This window comes from Chamaea fasciata, unplaced genomic scaffold (genome assembly GCF_029207755.1).
Source record: "Chamaea fasciata isolate MVZ Bird 193981 ecotype frontalis unplaced genomic scaffold, bChaFas1.0.hap1 SCAF_16, whole genome shotgun sequence".
Lineage (NCBI taxonomy): Eukaryota > Metazoa > Chordata > Aves > Passeriformes > Sylviidae > Chamaea > Chamaea fasciata.
In genome coordinates, this window is record NW_027094101.1 from 14,838,448 (window position 1) to 14,857,852 (window position 19,405).

Genomic DNA, 19,405 nt, shown 5'->3' on the forward strand with positions numbered 1-19,405 from the left:
TCTGAATTTTGTCATTTCTCCCTGCAGTGGGCATTGCTGAGGCACCTCCAGTCCTGGGGCCAGTTCTGGGCTCCTTGCAACAGAGACAATGAGGGGCTGGAGCATGTCCAGGGAAGGGAACAGAGCTGGGGAAGGGGCTGGAGCACCAGGAGCAGCTGAGGGAGCTGGGAAAGGGGCTCAGCCTGGAGAAAAGGAGGCTCAGGGGGGACCTTGTGGCTCTGCACAACTTCCTGACAGGAGGGGACAGCTGGGGGAGTTGGGCTCTGCTCCCAGGCAACAGGGACAGGACAAGGGGAAATGGCCTCAAGTTGTGCCAGTGGAGGTTTAGATTTGATCATGAGAGAATTTCTTCATGGACAGGAAGCTCAGGTCCTGGCACAGCTGCCCAGGGCAGTGGTGGGGTCACCATCCCTGGGGGGATTTAAAAGACATGTAGGTGTGGCACCTGAGGACATATTTTAGTGGATTTGATCATACTAGAGGGCTTTCCCAACCTTAATGATTCTGTGATTTCTGTTTGTACCTTCTGTGTGAGCAAACCCCAGTGACTGCCAGCACTTCCCTACCTGTGCTGGTTCAAACCCTCTCATCCTGCTGGTGTGATGACTTCATGAATGTGCTGAGGTCACAGAGGTTTATTCATGCCCAGGCCCTGACTCTTTCCATTCTGTGCCTGTGCAGTTTAATTTATTTGAAGTGAATTGTTGCCCTAATCCTGCCTGCAGCAGAGCTGCTCTGCGCTGGTGAATGGAGCTGGTGGAAAGCTAGAGGCAGGGCAGGGGCAAGGCTGTTTGCAAAAATTAGTGTCACATTTAATGTACGCTTTGGAAATGAGTTGTGACAGCACAAGCTTGGGCAGGGAAAGGGAACTCCGATTTTTATACACTGCAACATTGCACAAAGAGGAGGAACCTGCCCCAGGAAGCATGCAGAAGGAACAGGGGTTTAAGGAATCAGGGAATTCATCCAGAATCACCCAGGTTTGGTGTCGGTGCTGCAGCTGGACCTTTGCATGGTGACTCTGCTCTGAAACTCTGTTTGCTGCCTGGTCACGTTCCAGGGACAGAGCAGTGGAATTATGGTCATGGAATAAGTACAGAGAATTGCTGTAATTTCTGTGATTTTCAGACCTTTGGGTCTCTCTGCCCTCTGGACTGACATCAGCGTGCTGGTGTTCAGCACTGACTTCATTCTGCCCTGGGTTCAGACACCCAGGCTGCAGCTGAGATCTCAGAGAGCTCCTCATCACAGCCTCTTGTAACGCTAAAAAATAAGCCCTAACATCAATTTTATTCCTTTGACTTTGTTCTGCTCTCCTTGAAAACACTGCATGTTCACTCAGGCAGCAAGCTGTGCATCTCAACCTTGTTTTTGAGGTGGTTCACTGCACATTCTGGGTGTGTAAGTAAAATTTGTAGCATCTCCTACGGTACAGGTTGCTTTTTTTCTCAGGCTGCAGGAGAAGCTGCAGCTGCTGTTCAGCAGCACCCTCAGAGTGGGCTTTGCTCCTCCTCACTCTCTTGCTGTGTCCCCCAGGCAATGTGGTGGCCCGGGATGCTGGGAGTGGCATGGACACTCTGGTGGTCAGTGGGGACAGTCGCCTGCTGGCCTTCGTGGGGCCCTCCAAGTATGTCGTGACAGTGATGGAGGCCTGCTCACTGGATGAGGTACCCAGCAGACTCCCCTCGCTCCTGGGGACAGGGGTGTCCCCTGCAAACTCCATAGGCAGCATCCAGGGAGGGGGATCGGGGCGTGGGGCACCAGCTGACAGTGAGCTCCCTGTGTTGCCTTCTGTGAGACAGAAACAACAAATTCAAGGTTTCTTTTCCTCTGACTTCATTCCCCTCTAGAAAGATAATGTGGAGAGATGCTGTGGAGACTGTCAGCTCTCACCTCTCTCTTGACCTGCTCTCCTGGGCATTGCCTGGACCTGCAGCCCCTCATTGAGTGGGAAGGGAAGGATCCAGGGGGTCTCCATAGCCTTGTGTTTGGAGCACAGGAGCAATCCTGAGGCTCCTGCAGTGTTTGTTCAGTGGCTCTTTGTTCCACAGCTGCTGAGGGTGGACATCAGCATCCTGGACCTGCACAGCAACATCTTGGACTCTGCAGTGAATGTCTGCTTTGGTCCTGTGCCTCAGGGCGAGCTCCTGGTATCCACTTCTTCCAACAAAATCCTCGTGCTTGATGCAAAAACCGGACAACTGGTGCGAGAGGTAGGACACTGAAATTCATCCTGAGGTCTCCCGTGGGGGCTGGGCACTTCATGTCTCTGTGGGAGGTTAAATGAGAGAAAAACTCCTCCAGGAGCTCACAGGCTTGAAAAAAACACAAGTGGGAAGCCTGCAGCTGTCCCAGTGTGCTCGTGCTCAGGGTGAGCCTGAGCTTGTCCTTGTTTTCCACACTGTCACACTGCAGTTCTCTTGCTGAAGTGTAAACAAGGATATGAACCAGCTCAGCTAAGGCTGCTGGTGCCATTTCTTGTCCTCAGGTGTCCCCTGTGCACAGGCTGACCTGTTCTTCCTTGGCACTGAGCAAGGATGGCCAGTACCTGCTCACTGCTGGTGACAAGGTCATCAAAGTGTGGGACTATCGGATGCGCTTCAACATCAACTTCCAGGTACTGCCCACACAGGGAGGGAAGGGGGTGGTGTTGCATTGCTGAGTCCCCAGAGAAGAGAGCAACAAATGGGCTCTGCATGACTTGGCCCAGTGTCCCCAGTCCCAGTTTGCCCAGCAGAGAAATGCAGCCCCAATCCCACATTGTAGCAATGCCCAGCAGTGGGCACAGGCTGGAGCTGCCACAGCACCCCAGTGAGACCCTCTGCAAAGGACAGAGGTAGGTGATAGCTCTGTGTTAGGGATAGGACCACATGGAGAGGAAAGTGGTTCACCCAAGGCTTTAGAGGCATGATAAGACTTTGGACTCTTCAGCTTTTGCTTCCTTCCCCGGATGAGTGTCTTGGAGGTTGTCCCCGGGTTGATCAGCCCATAGGTGTGAGAACTGTAGGTGTGATAGATCCTCTTCTGGACCTTCTGCTGAGGCCTGCAGACCCTGGCTGTGCAGGACAGGGAGTGGAGTAACCCCATCCTGACAGGCCAGGTGGTGATGGGCGATTCAAGGCATGCTCTCTCCCAGGTGTTCATCGGCCACTCGGAGCCCGTGCGCCAGGTTGCCTTCACCCCAGACCAAGAGCATGTCATCAGCGTTGGGGATGCCATCTTCCTCTGGGACTTCCTAGCTCCACCTCCAGTCAGGTCATCCCCAGCCAGGTAATGGTGCTGGGCAGTGCTTTCCCTGTGTCCCCTTTCCCTGCCCCATCCCTGTGTGACTCCAGTCTCCTCACCTTCCCAGGGCTCATTCCTCTGCATCCACTCTGCCGCTGAGGTCAGGTGAGTTTGCCTCTTCCCATGAGTTGTGCTGGCAGCTTTTCCAGAGGGTGGGGATTTGGGGGGATAATTCCTTCCCTGAGGGAGTCATGTAGTGGGGGACAAACCAGCTAATTAGCTCTGAAGGACAATCCCAAATTAATTGGCACCTCTCAGTCTGCCTAGGTGAGGATGTTCTGAGCAGAGCCACTCTGGGCCTTCTGTTAGATTTTCGACTTTGGTGTTCTGTCTTTCTCTGCCTCCATCTCCTCCATCTTCTTTCTCCCTCATTGTCCCTCTCTCTCTGTCCCTCTCTTTCTTAAAACACAGAGAAGTGGCTTCCATGGAAGCTGGAAAACTGAGCTTGGAGGTGTCACCATCCAGAAGGATGAGAGGAGCATGGGGTGAAGGAAGTGACACCAAGCCTTTTCCTTTCCCAGACAGCAGCTCTGAGAAGCCCAAGGATGTCTCTGAGACCCCTCGGCAGACAGTGCCTCTTCCATTGCTGTCCTCCCCACCATGTTTGGATATCAGCTCTGCCCACCCAGAAGGATTTCAAAGTAAGAGGAACTGCTTGCAGGGAAGGGGAAAATTCACCTCATTTTGGGAAAAACTTGCCTAGTTCAGCGGCATCCTTGGAGCCATCCCTACCTCTGATCCCTTCTGGCAGACCGGCAGACCAGTCTGCAGTTCCTTCCCCTAAGGAAAGGAAAGCCTAGAGGTGCTGGGGTTCAGCACCCCTTTATCCTCTGCTCTCCTCCACATACTGAGCTGCTGGCACAGCTTCTCTGACTGTGCTAAACACCTTGTCGGCCATTCCTAATAGGAATTGTCTGCTTTGCCCTCCACCCTAACAGCTGGACTGTTCCACAGAGCAGGGGAGTTGACACTGCCAGAAGTCAAGGGGTCAGGCACACATGAAGTGGTCCTGAAGGACATGGATGGCTTCATCTTCCCACCGATTTTTCTCCCCAGGTATTTTCTCAGAGTCGGACAGGGAGGAGGAAGCAGATCAGCCAGACAGCAGCAGGAAGGTGACAAATGGGCACAAGGATTCCTCAGTCCTTGTGGTGGAATCAGATGGGAATGAGGAGCCTGTTGTGAGGCCCAAAGTGAGGCAGGAGAGCCCGATGTCTCCAGAAAAACCAGCAAACGGTAAATCAGGGGTATTGCCAGTTTGCACAGAGCTGAAGGCTGGCATGGCAGCTTGGTCTATCCCCCAAAACCCAAGAAAGATCTTTATTATTATGGGGCAGAGAGACCCAGACACGTGCTCTGACCTGTGAGGTGAAAGGCTGCAACATGTTCCTTAGGAGTTTTCCCTTGGGCATGACCTTCCAAAGGAAGTCAGTGTTGAGGAAAGCTCACATTGATCCCTAAAACTGCTCGTTTTTCTGGCTGTTTCCCTGCTGCTGCTTCTGGGCACACCAGAAGCCTGTCTTCAGCCTGGAGCCAGTATCATCTCTGAGTGGCATGTCCCATTAAATCCAGCTGCAATTAAAGCTCCCAATGGCTCTATTAATAGCTGCACAGCCTGGGAGCTGCAGCAGTGTGTGGCGACCTGCCAGGAGCAAGCAGCTGCCAGCGCTCAGCCCTGGCAGGACTTGTTGGAAAGCCTCAGGGTAAAATTGCCCCCAGTGCTCCTATTACAGTCCTGGAGCTGTGGGGCTCACAGGGGTGCCCAGAGCACGAGGTGTGGGTGTCCTTAGGCTGTTTGCAGTGTGGTGTGGCTGAGTGGGAAAGGAGCTGACCCAGGGAACGGCTGGAGCTGTGTCAGGGAGGGTCAGGCTGGACATCAGGAAAAAGTTCTTCCCCAGAGGGTGTCGGGCATTGACCAGGCTCTCCAGGGAATGGGTCCAGCTGCCAGAGCTCCAGGAAGGCTTGGATGATGCTCTGAAGCACAGGGTTGTTGGGGTGTCTGTGCGGGGCCAGGGGTTGGACTCATGATCCTTGTGGGTCCCTTCCCACTTGGGATATGCTACATGTGACACTGCGGTTTGATTTTTGCCTCATGTGTGTTCACACACGCACAGCACCTAAATATAAGCAAGCCACAGCCTGGGTGCTGCCCCCAAACCTTTCCCAGGAGCAGCATCCCATGGGTACCGTTTTCCCCTTTGTGTGGCAGAACCCAGGAAGGGGATCAAAACTCCCAAGTCCCAATGTTCCATCCGCCCAGATTCCTACCGGCATTTCACGGCTCACTTCAAGGCATCAGTGCTCCCCCAGGTGAGAGTTGTGCTGACTACCAGGTGGAGAACAGGCATTTTGGGGCTGGGATAGGTGGATTTTCCAAATTGTTTCCATTTTGTTCTCTGTTGGAAAGCAATTTGGGAAATAAACCCCTGGGCTGATGTTCAGTGAGAAATCCTAACGTTAATTCCCTGTTCTCCTCTCTGTGTAACTCTTCCCAGACTAGTAAAAAGTGAGTTGTGCTCAACTCTTTTTGTGTTGCCCAAATCTGCATACATTTTTATTCAAAAGGAATGGAAATGGCATGTGCTATTGAGAGTGAAAGACGAGTGAGCAATGGAGTGATTCATTGTGCTCCCATATTTGCGAGCAGCTGCATTGGCAGAGCAGGCTGGGGAAGGCAAATCCATGGAGCGTAGTGAGGAGAGACACGGCACAGCTCCTGCTCTGTTAACAAACACAGCAGGAATAAAACAGAAACCTAACTCAGCCCTTCCCTAAGCTCTGCTGCTAGTGCTGGGAGAACAGCTACATCCAGATTTCACCTCCAATCCTTTCCTCTGTCCCACCACCTGGCAGCATTTTTCTCCCAGTTCTCTTCCTGTTGAAATATCTGCATCCCAAGTCAGCCAAACCCATGGAACTCTCTCCCAGCAGGATTACCAGCTGCTCCTTGCCTGGGCATTTGCTGCCAGCCTGTTTTGTGCCCTGTCTGAAAGCATCTGTGCCTGGCTGTGCTGGGGCAGCATCTCTTTTGTTATGGAATATTCTTTGTCTCTTCCATTATGGAATTGTGTGAGTTCTGGCATGGATTTGTGTGGGATGTGTGTTTGAGGACACTCACTTTTTCCTGTGTGGGTGTTGATGCACCTGACCAGACCATTCTTCCAGAGATTATTTTAAGCCAGTGTCTGTTTTTCTTGCAGAGTTTCTTGTCTCCTCCAGCGGGCAGTGAGGTGCTGAAGCTGAAAGCAGTGATCGGCTACAATGGGAATGGCAGAGGAAATATGGTGTGGAACCCGGATACAGGTACACTGGGAATGCTCTGGAGTGGTGGGATGTGTTGCCAGAGAAGCTCTGGGCTACCCCTGGATCTCTGGAAGTGTCCAAGGCCAGGTTGGATAGGACTTGGAGCAGCCTGGGATAATGGAAGGTGTCCCTGTCCGTGGCAGGGGGTGGAACAAGTCGACCTTTAAGGCCCTTTCTAACCAACACGTGTGTGATTCTAGAGGTGTGTACTGAGTGAAGTTATGATCTTCTGACTGTTGGATTGGGATCTTTGCTTGAACACAGGGGTTCTTTGTGTTGGTGAAATCCAGTAGCTCTTTGTTGTTGGCAAGCTTTAGTTGGTGGGGCAGACTCAGGCTCCAGTTGTTGAGTGGACAGAGCAGGAGGGAAGCTCACAAAGCCCATCCTGCCTTCTTTATCCAGCTGGAATGATGCTCAGCAGCTCTGCTTTACTCAGGTTAGGGAAAGTGAGATTTCACCCCGCTCCCAACCTGCTGCTGCTGAGCTGCATCAAAGAGTCAGCTTTTACGTATTAATGAATCATAGAATTTTCCACGTGGGTTGTGGTGGGGGCTGTATGTGCAGCCTTTCCATGAAAACATCCCCTCTCCTCCTCCTCCTCTGCCAGGCTTCTTCGCCTACTCCTGTGGCTGTGTCATCGTGGTTGAAGATCTGCACTCGGGGTCCCAGAACCACCGGCTGGGCCACGCCGAGGAGATCTCCACACTGGCCCTCAGCCACGATGCCCAGGTGGGAGAGGCTGCTGCTGCCCCAGGCCAGGGCTTGTCCCTCTCACTTTGGAGTCTCACAGCCTCAAATCCCATTTGTCTGTTCCTCCTTCTGCCTGGAGGCTATGGAAATCATTTTGGAGTCAACTATCTGTTGTGCTGGCTCAGTGTGGGCTGGAGAATGTCCAGAGAAGGGAACAGAGCTGGGGAAGGGGCTGGAGCACAAGTCTGATGAGGAGCAGCTGGGAATGGCTCAGTCTGGAGAAAAGAAGGCTCAGGGGGGACCTTGTGGCTCTGCACAACTCCCTGACAGGAGGGGACAGCCAGGGGGGGTCGGGCTCTGCTCCCAGGGAACAGGGACAGGACAAGAGGAAATGGCCTTAAGTTGTGCCAGGGGAGTTTCAGGTTAAACATCAGGAAGAATTTCTCCGTAGAAAGGGTGGCCAGGCATTGGAAGGGGCTGCCCAGGAGTGGTGAAGTCCCCATCCTTGGAGGTGTCCAAGGAGGAGCTGGATGGGGTACTCAGTGCTCTGGGCTGGGTAACAAGGTGAGGATCAGTCACAGGTTGGACTCGATGATCTTGAAGATCTTTCCCAGTCCCAGTGATTTTGTAAAGGCTGTTCTCTTCCTCTGGGAGATGCTGCCTTTCCCTCCTGCCATCAGCTGAATGGTTGTTTCTCACAGAATTCTCCATTTGCCAACCACATCCCTTTAATGTGGGACTGAAGAAAAACTGTTAAGGCTAATGAGCATTCTCTAATTACTTACACATTGTTCTGTTAGGTTCTTGCCTCTGCCTCAGGGAAGAAGGATGGAGACTCCCACTGTCAGATCTGCATCTGGAGCACCCAGGATGGGGCCTGCACAGCAGAGCTGTTCCACCATCAGACACAAGTGCAAGCCATGGCTTTCTCCTGGGATGACAAATTCCTTGTCACCATAGGTGAGCACTCCTGTAACAGCAGCTGTGAGTGCAGGGGTGCCTCCCAGAGCAGACAGCTCATGGCAGGAGGATGCTGTGAGCACCAAATACCTGCCGGATGTGCAGCAGGCTCGTGGGTAGGAAGCTGTTCCTTGGGACAACAGGGAATGCAGCAGTTACATCTTTCTTCTCCTGACTCACCACTGCATCTTAAACCCCCTGTAAATGGTTTCTGGCTACTATTTATAGTGTGCAGTGGGAAAAGCCTTCTTCTGGACTTGTTATTGCTGCCTAGATGGACTTGGACAGAAGTAGCCAGGCTCCCAACTGTGAGCCTCCTGCCAGGCAGCCATGCCAGCACAGGATGGATGCTCAAGCTGTCTGTTTTGTTCAGGCAGGGGACATTTAAAGGACAACATGCAATTAGGAAGCTCTTGTTTTGCATGAGAAGGGACCTGTGGAGCAGGCAGTAAGCTTGCTCTGGGCTGGTGAGGCTGCCTTTGGATAGAAAAGTAGGCTTTGCTGGAGAGAAAGGGAGCTTCGTGCTCTTCAGGCAGCAGTGTGGGAGAGGAGCTCTCCTCCTCCAGCTCTGGTCTGGTCTGCAGGGGAGGGAAAAGCTGAAAGTCTCCACAGAGCTTGTGGAGCCTAGGAATGGCAGCAGGAGAGCACTGTCCTGAGCTCTCTGAAAGCTTGGGAATTTTGCCATCACTGAGGCCAATGCCTTCTGCTCCCACCCAACTGTGGGGGCTTCCATGGAGGTCAGCTCCCATCTCAGCTGGGACCCTGACAAAGGTGACATCCTGTTCTTTGTCAAGACAGGGTTTAGCCCTGAGTGCCCAGTGTCACTGGAGTTTGTGCGAGGCATTCCCCAAGGTGTGCAGTGACTCTTAAGGATGGAGAAATAGCAGGAAAACTGCTCTGCCTGCTGCAATCCCAGCCCTGGCTGCTCCAAATGACTCCACTGCCAGGACAGGTTTGCTAGAACCTCCAGTGTGAAGTGCTGGGCCAGTTCTGTCCGTCCTTAACTCGGGCAAGCATCTGTCGTGTTGTGCAGCTTGTGCTGAGCACAGAAGGAGTTGTGTCCATGCCTGGAATGGTGTTTGGGACAGTTCTGTGCCAGCAGCTGGATGAGGGAGTGACGCAGTTGATGTGTGTGTGCTGTGGGGATGCTTGTGAGCATCGTGAGGCAGCAGAATTCTTCTTCCTGTCTTTTCCGTTCTCCTTAGGGGACTACAGTGACCAGACCATGGCTCTGTGGAGCACCCACACCTATGAGCTCCTGCTGTCCACTCGTGTCTCGGAGCCTCTCCATGATGTGGCTTTTAGCCCTGGCTCTCACCAAGACCTGGCCTGTGTGGGGAGGGGAGCTGTGATGTTCTGGCTGTTGGAGCAGCAGGGAGCTGCTGTCAAACTCAAGGTAAACCTTCCTTTTACCTTTTAAGATTTATTTTCAGCATCTCTGACTTATTTTCCAAGCTCCTGGTGAGGGCTGTGTGAGAGCTGATGATTTCTCTCAGTGAGGTGATATTGACTGTGCACAAGCAGCGTTTGGTTGTATTTGAGGCATTAACTGCAGGAATTGAGGGAAGGAGGATGTATTTTTCTCCTGATGCATCTAAGCACTTTCATTCCCTTTGACATTCCTGGTTTTTGTGCTCTGACAGGTTCATCAAGCCCCTGCCCCAGATGTGCTGGGGCTGGTGGAGCTGACATCTCTCTCTTATGGTGCTGACACTCTCCTTTACACTGGGACCAACTCAGGCCAGATCTGTGTGTGGGACACAGAGACCAGATCCTGCTTCATGACGTGGGAGGCTGATGAGGGCGAGATCGGTGGGTGCAGTGTCAGGGCTGTTACGGGGAATGTGTTGGGAAAGAAGCCATGAGCTTACAGACTTCCCAATTCAGCTGTGTTTGGAAAACCAGTTTGCTGTGCTGGCTGCAAGATGTGTGGGGTGACAGTGGATCTGTGACCTGGGTTTCCTCAGGGTCCTGGGTTTCCTGGGGGCTTCATAGAATCACTGAGGTTGGAAGAGGTCTCTAAGATCATCAGGTCCAACCACTAAGCCAGCACTGCCAGACCCAGCATTACACCATGTCCCTGAGCACCACATTCACAAGCTGTTTGAATCTTTCAGGGATGGTGACTCCACCGCTGCTCTGGGCAGCCTGTGCCAAAACAGCTACAGACCTCTAGTCTGTAAAACAGTGTTGGACTGTAGAACCCTCCCACTTTTCTGCCCAAGTGGCTGTCAGGAGCCCCCTTGGAATGGTGACAGGGAGCAATGGGCACTGACAGGTGCCCTTCCTCCCCAGGTGTGCTGGTGTGTCGGCACAGCCGGCTGGTGAGCGGCAGCAACACGAAGCGCATCCGCCTGTGGTCCGTGGCCACCGTGCAGGAGCTGAGGCTGAAAGGGCCCGAGGCCAGGTAGGAGCTCGTGGCCCCTCACCTGGCAGCCCCCAGGACCTGTCTGAGAGGTGGCTTTTCACAGACAGACACCACGTGCAACCACGCTGCTCCTGCTGCTCTTCATCCTTAGCTTTTTCTCTCCATCCCGTGACTGCTGATTCTTTCTGTCTGGATCTTTTGACTGAATTTTTGCCACAGGTAGCTGAACCTTCTTAATAGTGGAAGTGGGTGTTTATCGTGCCTGAAGTTTGTGTCAGTGGTTTGTAGGAATTCCTTTAGGAGACTCAGGGGAAATACATTGCTTTTATTTCTTCTCTCATGCTATTGCATACCCTGGTTTTTTACTTTCCTGTGAAAAGATGGTTGAAGGGCAAATCACAGAATCATGGAATGGTTTGGGTGGGAAGGAACCTTCAAGACCATCCCATTCCAACCCTCCCTGCCATGGGCAGGGACACTTCTCACTACCCCAGGTTCTCCAAGCCCTGTCCAACCTGGCCTTGGACACTGTCAGGGATCCAGGGGCAGCCACAGTTTTTTGAGGCACCCTGTGCCAGGGCCTCCCCACCCTCACGGGAAGAATTCCTTTCCCATGTCCCATCCAACCCTGCCCTCTGGCAGTGGGAAGCCCCTCTCCCTTGTCCTGTCACTCCAGGCTCTGGTCTGAAGTCCTTCCCCAGCTCTCCTGGAGCCCTTTTAGGCCCTAGAAAGGGCTCTGAGGTCTCCAGGATGAGCAACCCCAACTCTCCCAGTTCCATGGACAGGAGCCCCTCATTGAGATGGTTCATTAGAAAGTTGGATTTAAAGCAGGCAGAGTGACTGTTCCAACATCTGAGCCAGTCCTTCTCCCATCCTGCCTTCCTCCAGGTCTGGCTCAGTCCTGCTGGAACACGAGATCACCCTGGATGGGACAGTTGTAAGCGCAGCCTTTGACGACTCCCTGGAAATGGGAATTGTGGGCACCACGGCAGGGACCCTGTGGTACATCAACTGGGTGGAGAGCACCAGCATCCGACTCATCAGCGGCCACAAGAACAAGGTCAGAGGGGCTGGGCCTGCTTTGAGTTTTGCTGTTGCTTCAGGGTATCTTTCTGCTACAGAAAAAAAGGTTCAAATGGTAGGAGGGATGGTATTTTATTTGCAGTGCACCTTGCCTGGTCCTACCTTTGGAGCTGGGTTTACTCTTTCCCATGATTGATAAGGTTGGAAAAGACCTTTAAGATCATTAAGTCCAAGCACCAACCCAGCACCACCATGACATTCACCCTTAAATCAAGTCCCCATGTGCCACATCCACACATTTTTTGAACACTCTCGGGTATGGTGACTCCACCACTGCCCTGGGCAGCCTGTGCCAGTGCTTTACAACCCTCTCTGTGAAGAAATTCTTCCTAATATTCAATCTAAATCTTCCCTGGTGCAAGTTGAGGACATTTCCTCTTGTCCTGTTAGCCCAAAAGCAAAGCTCTGCACCTTCCTTCATGTTCCTTCTCATCTGGTGTCTCCCATGAGCAGAATCCTGGGGGATGAAGGGGCAGGGCTGCTGATGTGCTCTGGGCTGTGGCACCCCTAGAGCCGCTGCTCTCTGCCTGTTCCCTGGAGCAGGTGACCGCGGTGTGCTTTAGTCCTGACGAGAGTCACTGTGCCACGTGCGGGGAGGACGGCAGCGTGAGGGTCTGGGCTCTGGGCAGCACGGAGCTGGTGGTGCAGTTCCAGGTGCTCAACCAGGTAAGGCTTCATGGCACATCGGTCCCTTCCTCCTGGCACAGGGAAGTGTCCCCTGTGTCACCCGGTCTCTGCCAATTTCCTTGCAGAGCTGCCAGTGCCTGGCCTGGAAGCCTCGTCCCGTTGGGGTGTGGCCTTGTCCCGGCGAGAGCCAGCACGTGGTGGCAGGGTACAGCGATGGCACTGTCCGTGTGTTCAGTGTTTCCAGGACAGAGATGGAGCTGAAAATGCACCCCCACGCTGCTGCACTGACAGCAATCACCTACTCCACTGATGGTGAGGCTGCCTGAGGTGACAGTGGGGACATGTGACCTCGGGGAATGTGGCTTGGTGCTGCCTGGGCTTATCCTGACCTCCAGCTGCTGTGTCCTGGCCACCTGACCAAACCCCAGGGCCAGGGAGAGCCACAGGACTTGTCTCAGCCAAGGTTTGGGTACAACAAACACCTTTGTTTGATGATCTACTGTGGCTCTTCTTCGGTGCGGAGGTTTAAGGGCTGTCTCTGAGACATCTCATCATAGCCAGCCCTTGACTGGGATGTTCCCAGCCTTTCACAGTGTTTCAGGACACTGGTATCCCATCATCTTGGACCTTTCTCTTCTGACCATTTTCTCCTCCAAGAAGTGTCCCATTCTTTCCTCTGCCAACAGGGGAAATGATCTTATCAGGGGGCAGGGATGGGACAGTGGCTGTCAGCAGCCCTCGCACTGGAATGACCATCCATGTCCTGGCTGACCACAAAGGCTCCCCTATCACTGTTCTGCAGTGCACCAGGAAGCAGGTGAGACCTCAGGGGCGAGTCCAGTCCCCACGTGTCACTGCACAGCTCTGGGAAGCAGCATGGTCAGCAAGTTTGCTGTGTCCCTTGCTTTTCCTCTTTGGAAATCTTCCTCCATCCCCTCCAGCAACTTCTGTTCAGTTTTTCCAAGGATATATTCAGTGGAATAAAGCTCCATGTGTTGCAGGTGCAGCTTGAGCTAGGCTGTGCCTGCAGGGGGACCTTTGGTGGCAGTTGTTGACACCCTGCACGCGGGCATGACATGAACCTGTGCCACAGGCTCCTGGAGAGGAGCAGCCCAGGCTGTGAGCTTGCAGCCCCTGTGGCCCCCGAAAAGGCTCTTTGGCAGCCTGTACCATTGCTCAGTGGAGCTGGAAAGACTTGGCTGTGCAGCAGTGGGATGGTTGGAGTACCTCCTTTGTCCTCCTCTTCATGGAGAGGTTTTTTTTCCTTTGCACAGCAGAAATGGGAATAGTTTTCCCTAAGCTCTCAGGCTTTAAGATCATCTACACTGCAAGGCTGTGTTTCCTGGTAATCTGAGAAAATCCTCCTTGATTTGAGGTGGAGGACGTTGTTAGGGGACACATGGTATTGGAAATAACTCCCCTAGGAGATCCAGAGGGTGTCCCAGGGAAGAGAACTGTGTCTTTCAGACCAGGATTTGGGTTGGAAAGGACCTTAAAATGCAGTCATCCATTTCCAGCCCCTACCATGAGCAAGGACCCCTCTCACTATCCCAGGCTGCTCCAGGCCCCATCCAGCCTGGCTTTGGACACTCCAGGGATCCAGGGGCAGCCACAAACAGAGGTTAATCCTGGCTTTGATCCCCTAAACACAAGCTCCATGTTCCCATGAGTTCCTGTCCCGCTCTTTATTACCCCTTTGCTTCAAGGCCTCTGTGCCCTCAGAATGACCGGCTTGTGTTTGTGCCCCACAGTACCATGACTTTGGGGTGGAAGGAGGGGAGCTCTGGCTGGCCACCAGCTCTGACCGCCGGGTCAGCGTCTGGGCCTCCGACTGGCTCCAGGACAAGTGTGAGCTCCTCGACTGGCTCAGCTTCCCAGCTCCTGCTGGCCCCGAGGTGAGTGTGGCACCTGCCAGGCCCTGCCTGGTCCTGGTAGGAGGCTGGACACCAGCAGAGATGAAGGAGGGAGGCACAGGGCTCTAAGAAAGTGAGTGTGTGCTTAGGAAAGGCATCTCTGTTAGTCCAGTTGACAGAGTATCTTGTCAATGCACCTTCTTGGGTGTGGAAGAAAGTGTAACAATGCCAGACTGCCCTGGAGCACTGACTTTTTAAGCATGAGGAGCCCTAAACTGCACCTGCAAAGAGCTGACAGCTCTGTGCCAGCAAAGCAGAGCCTGGGCAGCAGTGAGCACGGTGTGCAGGAGGGAGAGCTAATTATGAGTGTACTGCTAATTCTGACACTCCCGAGGAGTGTGAATATTCCAAGCCAGGATCGTGGTGACAGCTTCCCAGAGCCAAGTACTCAGCCCTGTGCGTCCCTGCTGCTTGGCAGAAGCCTCTGGCTCCAGCCCAGGGGTAGGGTTTGGGCAGCAGGACACCTGCTAGAAAAGCAAGAGGATCTGTCTTGGAGAGGATGGAGATGGTCCCTGGTCCAGGTGACATTGGCAGACAGAAGGGAGTTGGGTGGTTTTGGGGGGCAAGAGGCAGTGCCTCAGCCTGGGTCCATACAGCAGCTGGGTTCTGTCAGTAATTCTGGTTATTTCCAAAAAGATGGATTTCCTGTGAAAAGAAGCTCACTACAGCTCTCCCTACAGCATGAAGGTTTGATCTTCGATCCAGTGCTCAAGATCTGCCTCCTGGGCCCTCTTTTCTTGTGTTAAACGGATCCATAACCAAATCCCTGCTTCAAGCTCACACAGCAATAATATCTCAGTGGGAATTCAACCTGTTGCACCCCCATGGGACCTGCTCCTACAACACTAAACTATTTGCTTCAGGTTTCCATGACAGGGTGTGGTTGTTCCTTGCTTTCCCTGAGCCTGAGATGGGAAAGAGGGAGGAAGCAACCTCCACCATACTCCTGTCCCACTGCTCAAACACTCACAACCCTGGTGTCCCTCTGTGCTCTCTTTTCTCTCCTTGATGGAAATAAGATAATCCAGCTTCAGTTTTGTTGCCTTTGTGTTTCCCTCACTAGGATCTGGACAGCCTCCCGCCCAGCCTGGCCGCGTTCTGCCCTTGGGAACACGGTGTCCTGGTCTACGTGGGCTTTGGGCTGCAGAAGGAAGCTTTGTTCTACAGCCTGAGGAAGAAACAGGTACCTGTCCCCTGCCACGGGCAGTGGGGACAGTGAGGGCTGGCAGAGCTGCGCTGTGTTACCCTCGGTCACAGGCGTGGGGTGGGCTCAGGCAGCTGCTCAGGGAACAGTTTTTCATCTTGGAAACTGCCGAGTGTGGCCCAGGTGAGCAGCAGAGCCCTGCCTCTGCCTCAGGCTGCATCCAGGCAGGCAGCCAGTCCCTGCTCCCACGGGAGGGGAAGGCGGCTGCTTCCAGAGCATTAACACTGTCCCTATTGTCTCCTGGATTCCTGGGGCGGCTTTCAGAGCTGTGCACGCTCAGCCTCCCCATCACCCTCCTTAGGGCTGTGGCTGCACAGCTCTGGGTGTTGCCTTTCCCCCTCTGAGCTGCTGCTGTTTCTCTTGCTGGGCTGCAGGTGCTCAGGAAGATCTCCCTGCCAGCCTTTGCCACGTCCCTCAGCCTGTCCCCAGCCGCCCCTTTCATGGCCATCGGCTTCGGTGGTGAGTGCTGGGGGTGCTTGGCCCATTCTCCTTCTGCCAGAGGGGGAACAAGTGTCCTTATTCCTCGAAACAAGAGACACGTCCTCAGGCCTGGGAGCTACAGTCCAGGGCGAGGAGAAACCTCCAGGAGACTCCTGGGTCAGAAACGAGATGCATGAGGTCAATCCCGCTTGTCCGCAGGCAGGGTTTGTCACTGGAGTGAGACTTCCCGGGGTGCTGGGCTGTCTTTCTGTGGCTGTGTGAGCTGCAGCCCCTGAGGCAGCAGGGACCTTCCCACAGCGCGGGGACAGGCGGAATCCGGCTCCTGGCAAGGGCACCTCACCTCTGCAGCAGTTTGGATCTGCTGGTCCTGTGTCACTCAGCTCAGCAGCGGGGAGAGAGCCTGGGGAGTGACTGGGAACGGTGCTTCCAGCGGGAAAAAGACAGGGAGAGGGTCTGGGGGTGAGGGGCAATGGTGCTTCTGGCTAGAACAAGCCGTGGAAAGGGGCTGGGAGGTGACCACGAATGGTGGTTCTGGCAGGGACTAGAAATGAAGGAAGTCTGTGAGCGATAGGGAGGGGTGGTCGTGGCCCGGGCAAGCCCCAGGGAACGGGTCTGGAGGGTGATCGGGGACAGTCAGAGCCTCCCGGCCAGCCCTGAGCCGCTCCTCTCCCCAGACCGGCTGCTGAGGCTGCAGCCCTGCCCCGCCGGGGCCCCGCAGGACTACGCCGGCCATGACGACACGGTGCACTTCTGCCGCTTCGCGCCCTCCGGCCGCCGCCTGCTCTCGGCCTCCCACAGCGCCGTCCTCGTGTGGGAGCTCCCGGGCGCCTGAGCCGGGCCGGGCCCGCACCAGCGGCGCTTCTCCGGCGGGGCCCGCCCCGGGACAGGCCCAAACCACCGCCCCCACGGCTGCAGGGGCCGCCGGCGGCAGCGGCTGGCCCGCGTGCGGCCCCGCCCGGCCCCGGGACGTGTTTCGCGGCCCCGCTCGCCGTTTGTTGCCGTTGAACGTTTGTGGGGTTGGTGGTTTTTTTTTTCGTCAATAAAGGATCGAAAGACCAACTCTGGAGGTCTCGGTGTGCTGGCCTCGCTAGGGGGCGCCGCGCCGCCCCGCGCCGCTCTGCGCCGCCTCTCGGTGGTGCGGCCGGAAGCGGGGCCGGGAGGCGGCGGCGCCGCCATGAAGCGGGACGTGCGGATCCTCCTGCTCGGGGAGGGTGAGGGGCGCGGGGCCGGGGGAGGCTCCTCCAGCCCGGGAACGGGGAGGGGCGCACGGGCAGCCCGGGGAAAAGGGTTCTCCTGCCGGAGAGGGGCGAGAGCGGGCGGGGTCCAGGTGGGCCCCCCGTCACTGGTAGGACTAGGGGAGAGACCGGGCCCGCTCGTGGCCCCGGGCCCCTTGGGTGTCATTGTCACCAGCCGATCCGTGGTGTCACGGCTCCGATCGTGGCTCCCGCCTGCCGCTGTCCCCCTCATGCTCTGCCGTACCCGTGCCAATGTCAACGTCCTCCCTTCATTTCCTAGCCCAGGTGGGGAAGACGTCCCTGATCATGGCTCTGGTGGGAGAGGAGTTTCCTGAAGAGGTGAGTGGGGAGGGGACGCGCGTAGCCCCACCCCGGGGCCCCTCGCTGGGTGGGACAGCTCTGTCCCCAGTGTCCCCACTGGAGATAGGGGTGTCTGGGAGGTGCTCGCAGCTCCTGGGACTGTGACACCCACGGGGCTGCTTCAGGTGAGGTCAGTGAGGACCGCACAGAGCTCCAGCTGAGGTGGTGTTTCCCTCAGTTTGTGCTCTGACTTGGGGGCTGATCCTGACTTGCGGCTCTCTGCCCTGAGGAGGGTGTTGGTCCCTCCCCGGGCCCCAGTTGCTGCTGCTGGGGCCCTCAGCACAGCAGGGCCACAGAGAGAGACCGCCACAGAGCCCTTGGAAAGGCCAGGCCCCGTTCCCTGCCCGCTGTACCCTCCGGGGATGGGTTTGGTGCTCTGAGCCAGGCCAGCTGTGCGCAGCAGCATCCAGCCAGCCTGTGCCCCTTGGCGGCTTGCTGTCCCAGCACAGTTTGGACAGGGAAGTGGGATCAGTCTGTTCAGGCACTTGTTCCCGGTGCCTCAGATGGTTTCTCCTGCTGCCCATTAGCAGCTGGTTCCCTCCATGGTGTTGTGCTGGGCAGCATCAGCTCAGGGGCCTGGGGGGACCAGCCCGGCCCCCCTTCTCTGCTCCTGGAGGAGCCATGGGAGTGCCCAGGCCTTATCTCCAGCGGGATCAGGAGCTTCAAGTGAGGGAGGCAGGTGGAAGTTCCACCTCGGGGACGCTGCCTGTGTGAGGGCTGGAGTGCAGGGGGCTGCTGCAGCCTGATGGGCCAAGAGCGAGCTGTGATCCACTGCTCATCCTGACCTGGCAGTGGCCACGTTGGGGTCTGAAGTCCCTTGTCACCTGTCCTGCTGGCTGCCTGTGGCTGGATGGGGTGTGCTGGCTTTGCAGGTGCCCCCCAGGGCGGAGGAGATCACGATACCAGCCGATGTCACCCCTGAGAAGGTCCCCACGCACATAGTGGACTACTCAGGTAGGGCCCTGTCCTGCCTGGCTGAGGGGATTGGGAAGGGGTGCCCCTGCCTGGGCAGGTGATGATGGCTTCATTCCCCTTCCAGAGTCAGAGCAGACGGAGGAGGAGCTGCAGGAGGAGATTGCCAAGGTGAGCAGGGCTGGCCGGGATGGGGACAGGAGGCTGCTGTCCCCAAGGGACATATGGCTGCTCCCCTCCCCTCCCCATTAGCCACCCAGAGAGGCACAGGCAGTTGGTTGTCCACGGATTAATGCTCCTGGTTTGTTTAGAGGCTTGTTTAATCCTGCTCTGTCTTGTAAGCTGTTGTGTGTGTGGCTTGTCCAAGCCCTCCAGGGAGCCTCCAGAAGGCAAGCAGCGGGGGGCAGCTCGCTGCCCACGGAGGACAGAGGAGGCTGCAGAGCAGATGTTGTGCTCTCAGCCTCAGGATGTTCCCCGGGGGCTCAGAAGAGGGAGAAGCAGTTGCTGGGTTTGGGCAAGACCCCTGCTCCCTGCATCAGATCCCTGTGGCTGCCTGATGAAGCGGTGGCACAGAAGAGTTAATTTGGGAGCTGGAGCCCCTGGTGAGCACTGGGCAGGAAGGGATGAGGGAGCCCTCAGAGCAGCCATGGAGGAGTAATTAAGTTGTCTGCCTGGGGTGGACCCAGCTGCTCTTTGCCCTGGGATTAACCTTGACTCTACAGACACGAGGACCTTTTAATTATGGATAATGAAACTGTCTCTCACGTGAGCAAAAGCTATTTAATCTCCCAACCCCGGTGCGCTAACGGCCGAGGAGGTGGGCACAGGGGTCCTGCTCCCTCTGCCCAGACAGCAGGAGTACACAGAGGCTTTAAATGGCTCCAGGAAATCCTGCCTAAATCCTTGTGTGTCCTCGGATTAGCATTAAACTCTCTCCTGAAAGGACCAGTGATCCCTCCTGTCTGCTTCCGATAAAGCCTCAGTGCTGGCCCTGTCTGCACGGGGTCAGGAGGGGAGGAGGGCC

At 55.5% G+C, this 19,405-nt stretch overlaps 1 protein-coding gene across 1 annotated transcript in view; it reads left to right on the forward strand.

Moving 5' to 3' along the window:
- Nucleotides 1-19,405, forward strand: part of WDR90 (WD repeat domain 90) — a 44,916-nt gene that overhangs the window by 14,753 nt on the left and 10,758 nt on the right. The window contains 24 exon segments of the mRNA XM_066197762.1: nt 1,537-1,667; nt 2,052-2,213; nt 2,489-2,617; nt 3,137-3,270; nt 3,353-3,390; nt 3,807-3,926; nt 4,342-4,521; nt 5,495-5,595; nt 6,486-6,588; nt 7,196-7,317; nt 8,079-8,238; nt 9,444-9,634; nt 9,882-10,050; nt 10,534-10,645; nt 11,495-11,666; nt 12,233-12,355; nt 12,442-12,628; nt 13,003-13,133; nt 14,068-14,211; nt 15,293-15,412; nt 15,808-15,892; nt 17,390-17,448; nt 18,342-18,423; nt 18,509-18,552. Of these exon segments, the coding sequence (XP_066053859.1) occupies nt 1,537-1,667; nt 2,052-2,213; nt 2,489-2,617; nt 3,137-3,270; nt 3,353-3,390; nt 3,807-3,926; nt 4,342-4,521; nt 5,495-5,595; nt 6,486-6,588; nt 7,196-7,317; nt 8,079-8,238; nt 9,444-9,634; nt 9,882-10,050; nt 10,534-10,645; nt 11,495-11,666; nt 12,233-12,355; nt 12,442-12,628; nt 13,003-13,133; nt 14,068-14,211; nt 15,293-15,412; nt 15,808-15,892; nt 17,390-17,448; nt 18,342-18,423; nt 18,509-18,552 (2,999 nt within the window).